This window comes from Nannospalax galili, unplaced genomic scaffold, assembly GCF_000622305.1.
Source record: "Nannospalax galili isolate Female #2095 unplaced genomic scaffold, S.galili_v1.0 scaffold204, whole genome shotgun sequence".
Taxonomy (NCBI): domain Eukaryota; kingdom Metazoa; phylum Chordata; class Mammalia; order Rodentia; family Spalacidae; genus Nannospalax; species Nannospalax galili.
Window position 1 is genome coordinate 895,145 of NW_008350959.1, and position 16,088 is coordinate 911,232.

The 16,088-nt window shown below is 39.7% G+C and overlaps 1 protein-coding gene across 1 annotated transcript in view; it reads right to left on the minus strand.

Moving 5' to 3' along the window:
- Aplf (aprataxin and PNKP like factor) overlaps positions 1–16,088 on the minus strand; it is a 127,293-nt gene that overhangs the window by 15,547 nt on the left and 95,658 nt on the right. The window contains 1 exon segment of the mRNA XM_029553528.1: positions 887–933. Within this exon segment, the coding sequence (XP_029409388.1) occupies positions 887–933 (47 nt within the window).

Below are 16,088 nucleotides of genomic sequence, written 5' to 3' on the forward strand. Positions count from 1 at the left end.
AAAAAAAAAAGAGGGAATTTCTTTACTTCTAGGTGTCACAAGTCAAAGTTGTTCATTCTTTCGTTCAGAGGCCAACACAGGTGCTCTTGTCCCAGCTGAATAAGGGTGTAAAATTCCTTTACTTAGCAGAAAATGCCTTGGGAAGGAATAATCCTCTACGACAGAATGCTGGGGGAGAGTCCTTGGGAACACTGATAATGAGGCCTCCCAGGAAGTACTGCCAAACCAGCCCTGCCATCGTGCTTTTTCAGCTATAGAAGTCAGTTTGCTTTCATTATTGTTCATGCCAGTTTGACATTTTGTTCTTAGGTACTTAAAAACTAAAAGAATCCTAACAAACACAGAAGCATATACTGTTGGGCTATGATTGGAAAAATATTTGATATATATAAGTTCATATTTCTTCCTTTAATGTGGGACAGGATTTTGCTGTGTAGCCCAGGCTAGCCAAAGACTTGAGGTAATCCTCCTGTCTCAGTCTCCCAAGTTTTGGGATTCTAGGTATAAGCTATTATACCCAGCTTCTGAGGGTTCATTAAAAATAATCTAAGGGGTGGGAGAGATGGCTCAGCGGTTAAGAACAGTTTGTTCTTACAGAAGACCCGGGTTCTAATCTGAACACCCACATGGCAGTTAACAACTGTCTGTAACTCCAGTCCCAGGGGATCTGACAGCCTCTTCTGACCTCTGCGGGCACTGCATGACACAGGTGCACTTACATGCAGGCAATACACTCATACACATAAAATTTAAAAAAAATAATCTAAGAAAATCATTTAAATCAGCAACAATAATTCACAAAAGCAACAATATTTTTAAAATAATTGGTTTAATAAGAGAACTAATCAAAGGTTTCTTTTGAGTTAACTGAGGTTAAATTACTTACCTGGAAGTGTACTATGTCTGTATTCTATCTTGTGCTGGGGATTCTTCCTGAAAAAAAAAAGCAAGCAAAAATATGATACAGCATTCCACTACTGAAAAGTATTATGACTACTTAAACTAAGGTAGCATGCTCAGGAGTCTAAATAAAATTAGGGTCCAATAGCCTCGTCTTGAAAAGGACTTTTCCTCCATTACAATTATTATTAATAATAATGATTGGTCTCCACAAGGAGCCCAGGCTTGCCTGGAGTTCCTGATCTTCCTGCCTCAGCTGCCTGAGTGTTTGCCTTTTAATTATAGTGTTTACTAAGCATCTTCCATGCTAGTGTTAGCACTTTTTAACTCAGGAAATGTCAGCATTAAGAGAGATGGGCAGGTAAACTAATGAACTTGATTTAAGGGTTTCTATAATAAACAAGTAAGCAAATCTTTCATTTGTAAATTATGGGATTAGTGGGAAAATATCTTTGTTCTTTTTTAATGAGTTAAAAATGTACATGCTGTATGTTTTAAAACTTTCCCTAACAACATTACACCATTAGGGTATTTTAATTTTTCTTCTGTGTCTTTGACACTATTAAGTAAAATAAATAATTTTAAACTATGTAGAACCATGGCTTATAGTTGTTTCCTTGCTTTTAATACTACCTAATGTTTTATATTTACTCTAAATACTTTATTTCAAGCAACAAAAAGTCATTATAAAAATATAATTTAAAAAATATTTAAATTATATATGTATGCATATGTTTCTGTGTGTGGGTATGTGCACATGAGTGGCTGCACCCACAGAAGCCAGAGGAGCTGGAGTTATAGGCAGTTGTGAACCACCATGTGGGTGCTGGGAACTTAACTGGGTTCTCTGGAAGAGCAGTATCCGCTCTTAACTGCTGAGCCATCTCTTCAGCCCCATAAAAATATAACTTTAAATTAAGTGGTAAAATCTAGAAAAATACAATGGTATTGCTTGAAGTTGTGATGATGGAATCTATTTTCTCTGACAGACTTTAACGTTAATTTCAAGAGTTGCAACACAAATCCCTAAAATCTCTTTAATATCATCCATTAGAACTCTGTGATATCAAAATTTTTTTCTCTCTCTGCCATCCACTGCATTAGACAGACTTCATGTGGGCCAAGAGCTGAGGAACTGAATTGTGAATTGTATTTAATTTTGGTTGATTTAGTTAAATTATAGCCACATATGGCTATCATATTGAACAACACAGGTTTGATGAAAAAGAAATGGGGAAATCTCCCTGTTCACCCAAGAGTAATTTAAAACTGACTTTAAAAAAATCATAAAACATCCTCTTCTTATGGACTCAGAAAAAGAGTAAAAGTAAAAATTCTGTCAGTAGGAATGGATAGGTGTAGAGGGTAGTGATTAAATGAGGAATATCCTAATCCAATCCTGGCTCAGCTCAGCTCACAAGCGAAGCTTCAGTTTCCCCATTTGTGAAAGAGGATAACAACTGAACACACACTCATATGAAGCTACAGCTTGGTAGGTGGAGACTCACTGAATCATCCATCAGTTCAAGAATCTGCCAAAGTACTTGCTGCAGGCCATTCCTGTGCAAGTGTCTGTGACACTCCTTAGTATTATCCCTTTTGCACAGCATTTCCTGTAAGTGAGCATTAAACAGTACAAGAGTGCAACTTTACAGTTAATTAGGGTTGTAACTCAACAGTTTTGAGAGGTGGAAGAGATTCTACACAAGATTGTGTAGTCAGGGCAACTAACCTAAATCTGACCTGATGGAACAGAACCTTCAAGCTCAAAAAAATGAAGCAGACAACTTAGATTTGATCAAGGGAGCTGCAAACGAACGAAGTGATGACTTGTGGGAAGGTCTGTACTGAACAAGCTGGTGCAAGTCACTGCCTTGTTAAATTTAGCTGTTATTAAAAGTACAGGGAGTACTGGGCATCGGTGAAGGAGGAACAGACACGGGGCATTAACAGCATGGGCATTCCTCACCTTTAATCTAGAAAAAAAGATTATTGAGCAGCCAAGGGTTTGTTTTTTTTCAATTAAAAAAACTTCAAACCTACAAAAGTGTAAGAGAATACTGAAATCCCATATACTTTAATTATTGAGATTCTTCAAAGTTTCTTTTCTCTTTCAGTGCTGGTGGTTAAATCAGGGCAAGTACTCTAACACTGAAACTACCCCTGGCTGGCAAGCATTACATTCTAAATGGATCTTCTATTATTATCTGTAGGCATTTGAGTTTTTGTTTTTTTCTCTTCCCTCTGCATATGTTTGTTTCATGTCCAAGCAGTCTTGTTTTCCATTTTGTCCTTAACAACACTTGAGCAGGATTAACTGAAAGGTTAACTATGGTCGTCACTGTTTATTACTGGAGCCTCTTTAAAAATATGCATTAGAAAGTTCAACTAACTAAATATTGGGCTTTAAAAACAAGAAACAAAACCAAGGGAGTAAAGTTCAGAGTAAAGTAAAGCTTATGCATCAACAACTGGCAAAAAGATTGCTGCTGTCTGATGGCAGGTTAAAGACAAAAGGGAACACCAAGACGCAGTGTCCTGGATGGGGATGCGGTGGCCAGCACTGTGGCTCCACACCTTAGTTGTGGCTTCTAATCACGTGCTCCCACTTCTTCCCCTTCCTGCTACTCTGAGAACCTCCCTACTTGATGGCTGTGATGGGAAGAAATTTCTGCTTCCTTCTTTGACCTGGCTATTTTTTCAGTGCATGTGGCTCTCTGCAGTTATGCCTCAAAGTCTTTCTCTTATAGCTTTACAAGTGTTCAACACTCAGTGGGATCAGCATGTGATTCTTCTTGTGGGTAAGTGCCTGCATATGGGACAGTACAGGACCTGTGACTCCTAAAGTCACAGACACAGACAGGAAACTTTCACGGTGTCTTCCTATCATTGAGCCATGACCCAATGCTGGGGAGAAGAGAGAACTTTCCAACCCTTGTTTGGTTAGAATGCAAATCTGTTCATTATTGAGACCACTGTGATCTAAAGACATTACACTGAATGAGAAACAACTAAAATCAGAAACAAGAGAGGCTGTCCACCCTCACCACTCTAATTTATTATACCCTTGAAATCTTAGCCTGAGAAATAAGGCAAGATAAAGAAGTGAAAGGGATACAAATAGGAAAGAAAAAAATTCAAATTATACCTGTTTGTAAATGATAGGACCCACTCTTTAAAAAACTCTACAACTACTTGTTTATAAATATAAGGATCCATATTTTGCATAAGAAAGAAATTAAATTTGTCTAGGGATATGAGACCCTTGGGATTGTCTCTAAGATCTATGACCTGTCTAGCTATGTGTATTTGGCTAGGTTTACAGTACCACACATGAGTTTCCTCCCACTGAGGGGGCTCGAACTCCAGTACCACACATGAGTTTCCTCCTACGGAGTGGGCTCGAACTCAAGTTGTTTCTCCTATCTGGAACTGTTTCCTGTTCTGTAGTCTTCAGCTATACTCATAGACTCATGGAGGGATATTGCTATGTGTAATTCTTCAGGAGGTTTTTGGACTAATATGATTCCCTCTGGGTTTTTCTTTTTCTTTTTGGTCTTTTTGAGACAGGGTCTCCCTATAGCCCCAGCTGGCCTGGAACTCACTATGTAGACCAAGCTGGCCTTGAACTCACAGAGATCTGCCTGCCTCTGCCTCCCAAGTGCTGGGATTAAAGGCGTGCACCACCACACCTGGCTCCCTCTGGGTTTTTCTTTATACTAGTTAGGCATTATTTATCTCTCCTTTCTTTCTTCCTGTGTTATCCCCCCCACACCATTTAAAGTATCCCCATTTCCCCCATTTCTCCCTTGATGATTTCTGTATGCTATGGTCCCATCTCTCTTGAGCTCCTTCTTCCCCTTTATTCCCATAGTTCCTCGTACAGCCCTCCTCTCCTCCCCTTTAACTACCCCCCTTTTACACATTTTTCCCTTAGTAACAACTGTCTTCTACTATTCTCTCTCGGGTTCCTTCATTCCTTTTACCTGCCTGGTTTCTTTCCATTTTCCTGGTTCCTGCTGTTATATCAGGATATGTGCTCACTTATAAGGATTTGGTGCTGGGATCCACAAATGAGGGAGAATACACATCTTTTGTTTTCTGAGTCTGTTACTTTACTTAGTGTAATAGTTTCTAGATCCATCCATTTACCTGAAAATTTATTTTATCTTTCTTTACTGATGAGTAAAATGCCATTGTGTAAATGTACCACATTTTCATTAACCACTCCTCCATTGAGGGACACTTAGGTTGCTTCCCTCTCTTACCTATTGTGAAAAGAGCATGAACAAACATGGATATACAAATATCTATGCAATAGGTTGACACCTTTGGGTATATTCCAAGAAGTGGTATAACTGGGTAATATGGTAGGTTCATTTTCAGTGTTTTAAGAGTTCTCCACACTGCTTTCCATAGGGGTTGAATGAGTCTGCAATCCTATCAGCAATGGATGAGCATTCCCCTTTCTCTACATCCTCACCTTGGTATCATTTGTTCTCTTGATCATAAACAGTCAGACCAGGGTAACATAAAATCTTAAGGTGGTCTTAATTTGCATTTCACTAATTACTAGTGATGTTTAACACTTTTTAAGATGTTTTATAACCACCTTTATTTCTTCTTTTGAGAACTCTCTGTTCAAATCCTTAATCCATCTTTTAATTGGGTTGTTGGTTTTCTTGATTCTTCTTCTTTTTTTTTTGAGTTCTTTATATATTTTGGATGTTAAACCTCTGTCAGATGTGTCACTGGTGAAGATTTTTACCCACTCTGTGGGTTTTCTCTTCACTTTCTTGATTGATTCTTTTGCTGTACAGAAGCTTTTTAGTTTAATGAGGTCCCACTTGTTGTTGATTGTTGACCTTAATCCTAGAGGAGTTGGTGTCTGATTTAGGAAGCCCTTTCTACACCCATATCTTGGAGGTTATTGCCAACATTTCCTTCTAACAGTTTCAGAGTTCAAATTTCACATTGAGGTCTTTGATTCATTTAGAGTTGACTTTTGGGCAAGGTGAAAGGATGTAGTTTCATTCGTCTACAGATGGAGATCCAGTTTTGCCAGCATCATTTGTTGAAGATGCTGTCTTTATTGTGTGTTCTTGGCACAACTGTCAAATATCAGGTGACTGAAATTGCATGTACTCAGGTTTGGGTCTTCAACTGTGTTCCACTGATATATGTGTCTATTTTTGTACCTGTACCATGCTTTTTTTATGACTATAACTCAGTAATATAGTTTGTGATCTGCTATAGTAATCCCCCAGCATTACTTTGTGCTCAGGATTGTGTTAGCTATCCAGGGTCGTTTGTGCTTCCATATGAACTTCAGGATGATCTTTTCTAATTCTGTGAAGTATGTCATAGGGATTTTATTGGGATTGCATTGAATCTATATATTGCTTTTGGGAGGATGGTCATTTTCACAATATTAATCCATGAACAAGGAAGGTCCTTCCATTTTCTGGTGTTTTCCTCAATTGCTTTAAGATTTCTTTAAAATTTTAAGATTTAAAATTTACATTGTAGAGATCTTTGATATCTTTGGTCAGGTTAATTCAGAGATATATTTTTGAGGCTACTGTGAATGGGACGGTTTGCCTCTTTCTCTGATTGTTTGTTATGGGTATATGGAAAGGCTACTAATATTTTTAGATTAATTTTGTAACCTGCCATAATACTCAAAGTGTTGATCAGTTCTAGGAGCTTTCTGGTGGAATATTTGGGATCTCTTAGGTATAGTATCTTATCATCTGCAAAAAGGGGTAATTTGACCTCTTCTTGTCCAATTAGTACTCCTTTAATTTCCTCTATTGTCTAGCAAGAGTTTCAAGCACTGCATTGAAAAGGAATGGAGATAGTGGACATCTTTTGTTCCTGATTTTAAAGGGAATGACTGCAGTTTTTTCCATTTGGAGTACGTTGGGTATGAGTTTTTCTAATTTTTATTATTTATAGTTTTAATTATGTTGAGGTATATTTGTTCCAGCTCAATTCCCTCAAGGACATTTAACATAAATGCATGTTGAATTTTGTTAAAGGCCTTCTCTACATCTGTTGAGATGACCATGTGGTTTTTGTCTTTTCCATTTATATGATTAATGATGTTTATTGATTTGTGTATATTGAATCATCCCTGCACCTCTAGGATAAAGCCTACTTGATCATGGTGGATGATCTTTTTGATGTATATCTGTATGCAATTTGCAAGGATTTTGTTGAGACTTTTTCCAACTATGCTCATTAAGGATATGGGTCTATAGATTTCTTTTTTGGTTGTGTCTTTACGTAGTTTTGGTATTAGAGTGATAGTGGCTTCATAGAAGGAATGTGGGAGTTCTTGCTCTGTTTCTATCTTTTTGAATAATTTAAATAGTATTGATTGTAGATCTTCTTTAAATGTCTGGTAGAATTCTGCTGTAAATCCATCTGGACCTGGGCTTTTTTGTAATCTGGAGGTTTTATATTACTGTTTCAGTTTCCTCATATGTTATGGCTCTGTTTAAACTGTTGATCACTTCTTGGTTTAGCTTCAGTGGTTTCCATGATTTTACATATCCATCCATTTCTTCTAGTATTTCAAATTGAAAAGTACAGTTTTTTAAAAATTATTTTTATTTTATGTGTATGCATGCATTATTACTTGCATGTAGGTAAGTGCACCCATGTTATGAAATGCCCGAGGAGGACAGAAGAGGCTGTTGGATCTCCTGGAACTGGAGTTACAGACAGCTGTTAGCTGCCATGTGGGTTCTGGGATTCAAACTTGGGTCTTCTGCAAGAACAGCCAGTGTTCTTAACCATTGAGCCATCTCTCCAATGTAGACACTTAGAGCTACAAATTTCCCTCTTAGAACTGCTTTTACAGTGTCTCAGAGGTTTTGTTGTGTTGTATTGTTTTTTTTTAATTCCAGGTATATTTTTATTTCTTTCTTAATTTATCCTTTAACCCATTCATCATTCAGGAGTGTGTTGTTTAATCTCCATGAGTTCCTGTAGTTACTAGGACTTCTTCTGGTGTTGATTTTAAGCTAGAATGCATGGAATCATTTCAGTTTTCTTTCTATTTGTTGAGGTTGGTTTTGTGACCCAGCATGTGGTCAATTTTTGAGAAAGTTCCATTGGGTGTTGAATAGAAAGTGTATTCTTTGTTGCTTGGGTGAAATAGTTGGTAGATGTCTGTTAGGTCCATTTGACATAGGGTCGCATTTAATTCAGATGTCTGTTTATTCTTCGTCCAGTTCACCTGTCTAATGGAGAAAATGGGGTATTGAAGTCCCCTACTATTACTGAGTTGGGGTTAATCAGTCTTAAAGTCCTGTAGTACTGTTTATGAAGTTGGGTGCACCAGAGTTTTGTGCCTATATGTTCATGATTGCAATATCATTTCTATTAATTGTTCCTTTGACAAGAATGAAGTGACCCTCTATTTCTTCTGATTAGTTTTAGTTTGAAGTCTATTTTGTCAGATACTAGAATTGAAACCCTGCTTGTATCTTAGTGCCATTTGCTTGGAATATTCTTTTCCATCTTTTCACCTTAAGGTAGTGCCTATCCTTGAAGGTTCGATGGGTTCCTTGAACAAAAGGGTGGATTGTTTCTTAATCCATTCAACTAGCTGTGTCTTTTGACTGGAGAGTTCAGTCCATTGATATTTAAAGTTACTATTGAAAGTCATGCATTGGTTGCCTTCATTTTGATACTGTTTGCATTCTTTGTTTAATTTTGTGTTTCCTCAATTACACCTTCACTTTAGTTTCTTCATTTAGTTTCTTTCTGTTACGTCGAGGATACAGATGTTGCTTTTTCCATTCTTTGTATTGCTTCAAGTATTCTTTGAAGGGCTGGTTTTGTGGACATGTATTCTTTCAGCCTATTCATGTCATGGAAGATTTTTCTTTCCCCTTCAACTACAGTAGACATTTTTGCTGAGTAAAGTATTCTGCACTGGCATTTATGGTCATTTAGAACTGGGAATACTTTGGTCCAGGCTCTTCTGGCCTTCATAGTTTGCACTGAAAAGTCAGCTGCAATTTTGATGGGTTTTCATTTGTATGTGAGTTGTTTCTCTTTTGCAGCTTTCAGTATTATCTCTTTGTTCTGTACATTTGGTGTTTTTACTATGATATGCGGAGGGGAGTTTCTTTTCTGGTTCTTTCTATTTAGTGTTCCATGTGCTTCTTGTATTTGTATGGGAATGTCTTTCCTTAATTTTTGGAAATTCTTTTCTATAATCCTTGTTTAAGATCTGATCAATACCATTAACCTGAAATTCTCCTTCCTCTATGCCTATGATGCATAGATTGGGTTTTCTTACAGTGTCCCACATTTCCTGCATATTCCATTCCTGTTTTTGTTTTATTTATTTTTCATAATCTTTGCTTGAGTGGTCCAATTCTTCAACTTTATCCTCCAGTGTTGATATTCTGGTTTCTGGTGAGGCTTTCTCCTGTTGTTTCAAATTGACTTATTGAGTTTTTCATGTCCTTCTTCATTTTCTGCATGAGTTTTCTTCGTTTCTCTTTTGTGAATTTAGTGAGAAGTTTATTCCTGTCTTTTCTAGTTCTTTGATGTTTGTGTGTTCTTTAAATTTGCTCAATTACTTGATCATGTTCATGATTGTTCTTTTTAATGCTGTGTCCTGGGTTATTTCTAAGGGGTTCTCCTCATAGAACTCTTCTATAGGACTGGTGGAGTTTGGTGGGAACATATTGTTTTGGTTTTCCATATGATTATTTTTTCTGCTGTGATTTTGGCATATGGATTTCTTTGTGATTCTGGTGTGAAACTCAAGTTGAGTTGAAGTCTTCTTCTGCTTATACTATTGGGGTACCTTAGTTCTTTTCTTATTGGGGATGTAAAGCTGGCTGATCTAGGTTTTGGGTCTCTCAGATTTTATATTGGAGGGAACTGATGGCTTCAGATCAGCTAATCAAGAGCTCCAACAGAGACCCACGTCAGGCTCCAGTCAGGTACACTTAGGATTCCTTCTAACATCTGCACCCATACTAGAGGGCACACACTGCACAATTTGGGAGGTTCACTAAGGGGAGGCCCAATTTTTGCACTGTCAGGCAGTCTGCTAAGGTCCCAGTCCCTACTGTAGGGCAGAGAAGTCTAGCCCTAGCAAAGTAGGTGGGGTCTCATGTGGTCATGGTTAGGAGGTTGGGCATGGCATGATTTGAGGACGCTCACCACCACACAGAGGATGGATCCAGGCACATTCAGGCAGTCTGATGAGGTCCTAGCCCCTTTCCTATTGTAGGGCAGAGAGGTCTAGCCTGGTGAAATGGGAGGGGTTTCATGTGGTCCCGGTGCAGAGGGTTGGGCACAGTGCAATTTAGGGACACTTACAACCATGTGGAGGATTGATTCAGGCACTCTCCGGTGGGTCTTATCCTGGTCCCACCTCTCTTGGGGGCCTTCTTCACCTTTAGCCCCATAGTTCCTTGTATAGCCCTCCTCCCTGTCCCATTTAACTACTCCCTTTTTATACATTTCTCCCTTAGTAACACCTGCCTCAAACTATTCTTCTCTCTCAGATTCCTTCTTCCCCTTTACCTCCCTGATTCTCTTCCATTTTCCTGGTTCCTGCAATTACATCAGGATATATACTCACATATAAGGCTTTGTGCTTGTATGTGAGCACAAATGAGGGAGAACACATACCTTTTGTTTTTTCTGAGCCTGTGTTACTTCACTTAGTTTAACAGTTTCTAGTTCCATGTATTTTCCTGCAAATTTCATTATTTCATCTTTCTTTATCACTGAGTAGAACTCCATTGTGTACATGTACCATATTTTCATTATCCACTCATCAATTGAGGGACACCTAGGTTGCTTCCATCTCTTTGCTATTGTGAGAAGAGCAGCAACAAACATGGATGTACAAGTGTCTCTGCAATAGGATGAATCCTTTGGGTATATGCCAAGGAGCTGTATAACTGGGTCAAACGGTAGGTTCATTTTAGATTTTTAAGAGTTCTCCACACTGCTTTTCACAGGAGTTGCTTGAGTTTGCAATCCCACCAGCAGTGAATGAGTGTTCCCCTTTCTCCACATTCTCACAAGCGCGTGGTATCATTTGTTCTCTTGATCTTAGCCAGTCTGACTGGGGTAAGATGAAATATTAAGATAATCATAATATTAATATGAAAGATGAAAGCAGTTTTAATTTGTATTTCCCTAATTACTAATGATGTTGAAGATGTTTCTTAATCATCTTTATTTTTTCTTTTGAGAAGTCTTTGTTTAGGTCCTTAGTCCATCTTTTAGTTAGGACACTTGCTTTCTTGATTTTTTATTTTTTCAGCTCTTTATAATTTCTCAAGCTATAATTTCTCGATGTTAAACCTCTGTCGATTGTATCATTGGTAAACATTTTCCCCTTTTCTCTGGGTTTTCTCTTCACTTCCTTGTTGTTGTTTTTTTTTTCCTTTTTTGATGTACAGAAGCTTTTTAGTCAGGTCCCACTTGTTGATTGTTGACCTTAATTCCTGAGCAACTGGTGTCCAATTTAGAAAATTCTTTCCTAAACCTATATTTTGTAGGTGTAGGAAACGTTTCTTCCAACGTTTTCTTCTAACACTTTCAGAGTTTCAGGTTTCACACTGAGGTCTTGAGTAGAATTTCATTGTGCAAATGTACCACATCTTCAGTAAGCATTCATCTGTTAAGGTCCCACTTGTTGATTCTTGACCTTAATTCCTGAACAACTGGTGTCTGATTTAGAAAATTGTTTCCTACACCTATATTTTGTAGGGTACTGTCAATATTTTCTTCTAACAGTTCTGGAGTTTCAAATTTCACATTGAGGTCTTTGATCCATTTGGAGTTGACTTTTGTGCAAGGTGAAAGGTAAGGATCTAGTTTCATTCGTCTACAGGTGGAGATCCAGTTTTGCCAGCACCATTTGTTGAAGGTGCTGTCCTTCCTCCATCGTGTGTTGTTGGCACCTTTGTCAAATATCTTGGCACTTTGGCTGAAATTGTGTGTACTCATGTTTGGGTCCTCTATGATGTTCTATTAATCTACATGTCTATTTTTGTGCCAGTACTATGCTATTTTTATGATTATAGCTCTGTAATACACTTTGAGATCTGTTACAGTAATCTCCCCAGCATTCCTCTTTGTTCTCAGGATTGCTTTGGTTTTCTGGGTCTTTTGTACTTCCATATGAATTTTAGAATTTTTTTTTTCTAATTCTGTGAACTATGTCATGGGGATTTTGTTTGGGACTGCATTGAACTTATATACTACTTTTGGTAAAATGGTCATTTCCACAATATTAATTCTTCCTCAATATCTTCTTTGAAATTTTACACTTTTTGTGGTAGAGGTCTTTGATGTCTTCGGTCAGGTTTATTCTGATTATCATCTATCTATCTATCTATCTATCTATCTATCTATCTATCTATCTATCTATCTATCAATCATCTATCTAAGAGAGAGAGGCTAGAGGCTCTGAGAGAGAGGCTCTTGCAAATGGGAGGGTTTCCCTGTACTCTTTTTCTGCTTGCTTGTTATTAGTATATAGGAAGGCTACTGATATTTTTAGATAAACACTGACAGATTATTTGAAAATTACTTATATGACAGAACAATGAGAGTAAAGATTTCAAGTTATCTAAAATTTCAGGTAGGAAATTTTATGTGAGCTCTAATCAATCATGTGAGCTGATAATCACTGGCTGTTTCTTTTCTAATGAAAGTTGCCAATTTTGGGTGTTGGTTGAGAATAAGATCTGAGCCCAGCAGAGGTACCATATGAGAAGAAAGAGGAACTAGAAGTTTGTCATGCTTTTCTGGTGTAGCCATGACAGTTCTGAAGCTGAAGGAGCCTGATGCACAAAACTGGGTTTTCCTAAGAAACTTTTTCTGAATTCCTGGGAGAAGCTGGTGGTCTGGGTCTGAGACTTCATAAAAGCAGTGTGAAATATCTCACTTATGTAGTTTCTCAGAGACAAAGTCTCACAGGAGTGAAGTGCCTGTGATGAACAATAATTGGATTCAGCTGAAGAAATGTGCCAGGATTTAAGATGCATGGGTGAAAATGACTAAGCTCAACACTCCAAAAGGAAATCTGAAGAGTTAAGATGACAAATACTAGCTTTTCAAATAAAAGTATCAAAAAGTAATGGCTAAGAAATAAACAAAAGTGAGATTGAATTCTACTAAACCTCCAATTTAGGTATTATCTCTCTAAATTTGACCACAAAAAGGTGGCAACTCTCTACCTAACAATCTCATGAATGTCATGTAACATCTACATTTTCTACACTTGCCTTTATAAACAATGTTAGAATTACAATGCATCTTTCTTGGGTAAGTTCCGCGGTGCCCACCGGGCCTTGACTTCCACAGCCTCATTCACCCTCTCAGCTCCCCCACCCCATTTTTCCTCCTGGCCTGGATACTGGCCTATTTCTTATCTTGGCACCCCAGACCCCTGGGCTGACCTCTTGGTCGAGAGTCCCCACCACTTCCTGATGTGTTGCATCCAGACCAACCCAGTTCCTCCCTGTGGTCCCCAGGAGCCGCCTGGGCCTGGTCCCACACCCACCTATCTTTGATTCCCTGGGCGGTTCAGATGCCTGGTACAAGCATCTTTCCTGGCTGGGTCCTGTGGCACCCACCGTGCTTTGAATCCCCCAGCCTTGTTCACCCTCCCAGGTTCCCTGCTGTCTCTCCTCCTAGGCTGGGTACTGGCCCATTTAGTGTCTTGGTATCCCAGACTCCTGGACTGACCTCTTGGCCCAGAATCCCCAATGGTTCCTGATTCTTTGCATTCAGACCAACCCAATCCCTCCCTGAAGTCCTCAGGAGCCCTCTGGGTCTTGTCCCACCCCAACCTCCCTTTGCATTCATGGGCTGCACAGCTATCAGCTTTCCTGGGAAAGCTCCATGGTACCCATTACACCTTAACTCCTGGAGCCTCATTCACCCTCCCAGCTCCCCACTCCATCTCTCCTCCTGGCCAGGATACTGGCCTATTTCTTGTCTTGGCACCCCACATTGCTTCTTTATCTTTTGCATCCCAACCAACCCAGTTCCTCCCAGTAGTCCCCAGGAGCCCTCAGGGCTTTTTTCCATGTCCATCTCCCTTTCCATCCCTGGGTGGCACAGCCACCAGCTTACTGGGATTAGCATCTTTCCTGGGCCCTACTCCCAGGCCAGCACAGCTGCCAAATTCCTGAGGTCAGCATCTTTCCTGGAGGAATCCAGACCTTAGGAGAAAGTGTGAGAGCATAGGGGGCCTCATGTAACTTGAGCCTCTGTGGGAACTCCTGAAGACCGAAGGCAATTTGGCCACTTCAATATAAAATCAAAAGAGAGAAACTGAAGCCTAGACCAACCAGCTTTTCACACCCAACAAGTAAACCACAAAAACACATAAAGTTTACAAAAAGAAGCAGACCTAAACTCAACAAGGAAGGCTTTGAGTCTCACACAAGAATCAGAAACTAGAAAAGAAATCCACAAGTCAAAGTCACAGAGAAAAAATAACAACATGAAAAACCAAAATAATATACCTCCACCAAGTAGCAACAGTCCTCGAGAGGAGTACAATGAGAACCCCCTAGAGATAATGCAGGACATGGAACTCAAAAGAACAATTACAGCACTCCTTCTTCTTCCCCAATTCCCCAAGCAACCATTTCCTTTTCAGACACTAATAAGAAGAACTTTGGGGTCCTGATACATCGTCCTGGAAAAAGGACATCACCCACATCATCCCTAATCCTGGCTCTGTCCAGCTGGGAGAACTTCTTGCTATACTTAAAGTTTTAGCAGAGTATCAGGACAAACCCCTAAATCTCTTTTCTGAGAGCACCTATGCTGTTCAGGTCACTAAGGTTCTCGCCTTTTCTCATGTTAAAAACTCCTCCACCCCACTCCACCTCACTATGGTCAAGCTACAGGAATGCCTACAAAATAGAAGTAACCCACGGTACATCTCACATATTCGCTCATACACCGCACTTCCCAGAATCCTAGCTCTAGGGAATGCCTCCACAGATGCCCTGATAATGACAGTTCAGTCTAGCCCATTAGAACAAGCAAGAGCTTTCCATCAACAATTCCACCTGTCCCCTCAGAGTATTCATAAACTCCTCCCAGAAATCCCCGTGTCCCAATGCAAGCACCTTGCCCAATCATGTGCTACCTGTGCCCTGCTCATGCCTCTCGGTCCCCTTAACAAGGGAGGAGTGAACTCCCGTGGTTTGATACCCAATGCCATTTGGCAGATGGATGCGACTCACTACCCCCCTTTTGGGAAACTGAGATTCATTCATGTTATAGTTGATACATGCTCCTCCCTTACTTATGCTTTAGCTCTCTCAGGGGAAAAGGCTATACATGCCATTAAAGCTATGAAGTCTGCCATGTTAATCATGGGTGTACCCTGGGCGCTTAAGACTGATAATGTGCTTGCTTATTCTTCTCAAGAATTCAATAAATTTTTTCCTCCTGGGGAATCAAACATACCTTTGGTATTCCCTATAACCCGCAGGGACAAGCCATTGTAGAAAGGACCAACGGGACACTTAAGTCCCTCCTGGCTAAAAGTCCCTCAGCTGAGGCCAAACACAACCCTCACCTGGCTCTCATTGAGGCTTTGTTCCACCTTAATTTCCTCATGTTTGATGACCAGGGTCTCAGTCTAGCATACAAACATTGGTCCTCTTTGCCTCGGGCTATGTCTCTGCCACTAGTCAGGTGGAGGGATCTGATTTCATCCCTGTGGCAGAAACCAGCCCTCATCCTGACACGAGGATGAGGATACGCTTATATTTTTCCACAGAACACTACAACCCCCATCTGGATTCCATCAAGAGACATCTGGCCAGCTATGGAAAGCCATCTGGAGACCGGGTCTGACTGCGAGTTTGATAAGCCATGACATCCTTTTCTGGCTTCGTTATCTTTGGCACCCGTTTGTTCTTTGGCTGTGCTTCTTCCCATGTTTCAAATCTCTGGGCACTGGTCCCCTTTCCATCTCTGATCCTCCCTGTAGATGAACAGTCACCCGCTTTCCCGGTTCTCTTTACTACTAATGAATCCCTCGGTCTCCCCACCATGGAATTGATTCATGAGTCCGTTCCCATAAATGGCACATGGTCCCTTGCAGGATCACTCTGCTTCAGCCCAGTCCTTAACCCCTCCTCCCCTAATGTCTTTCACTG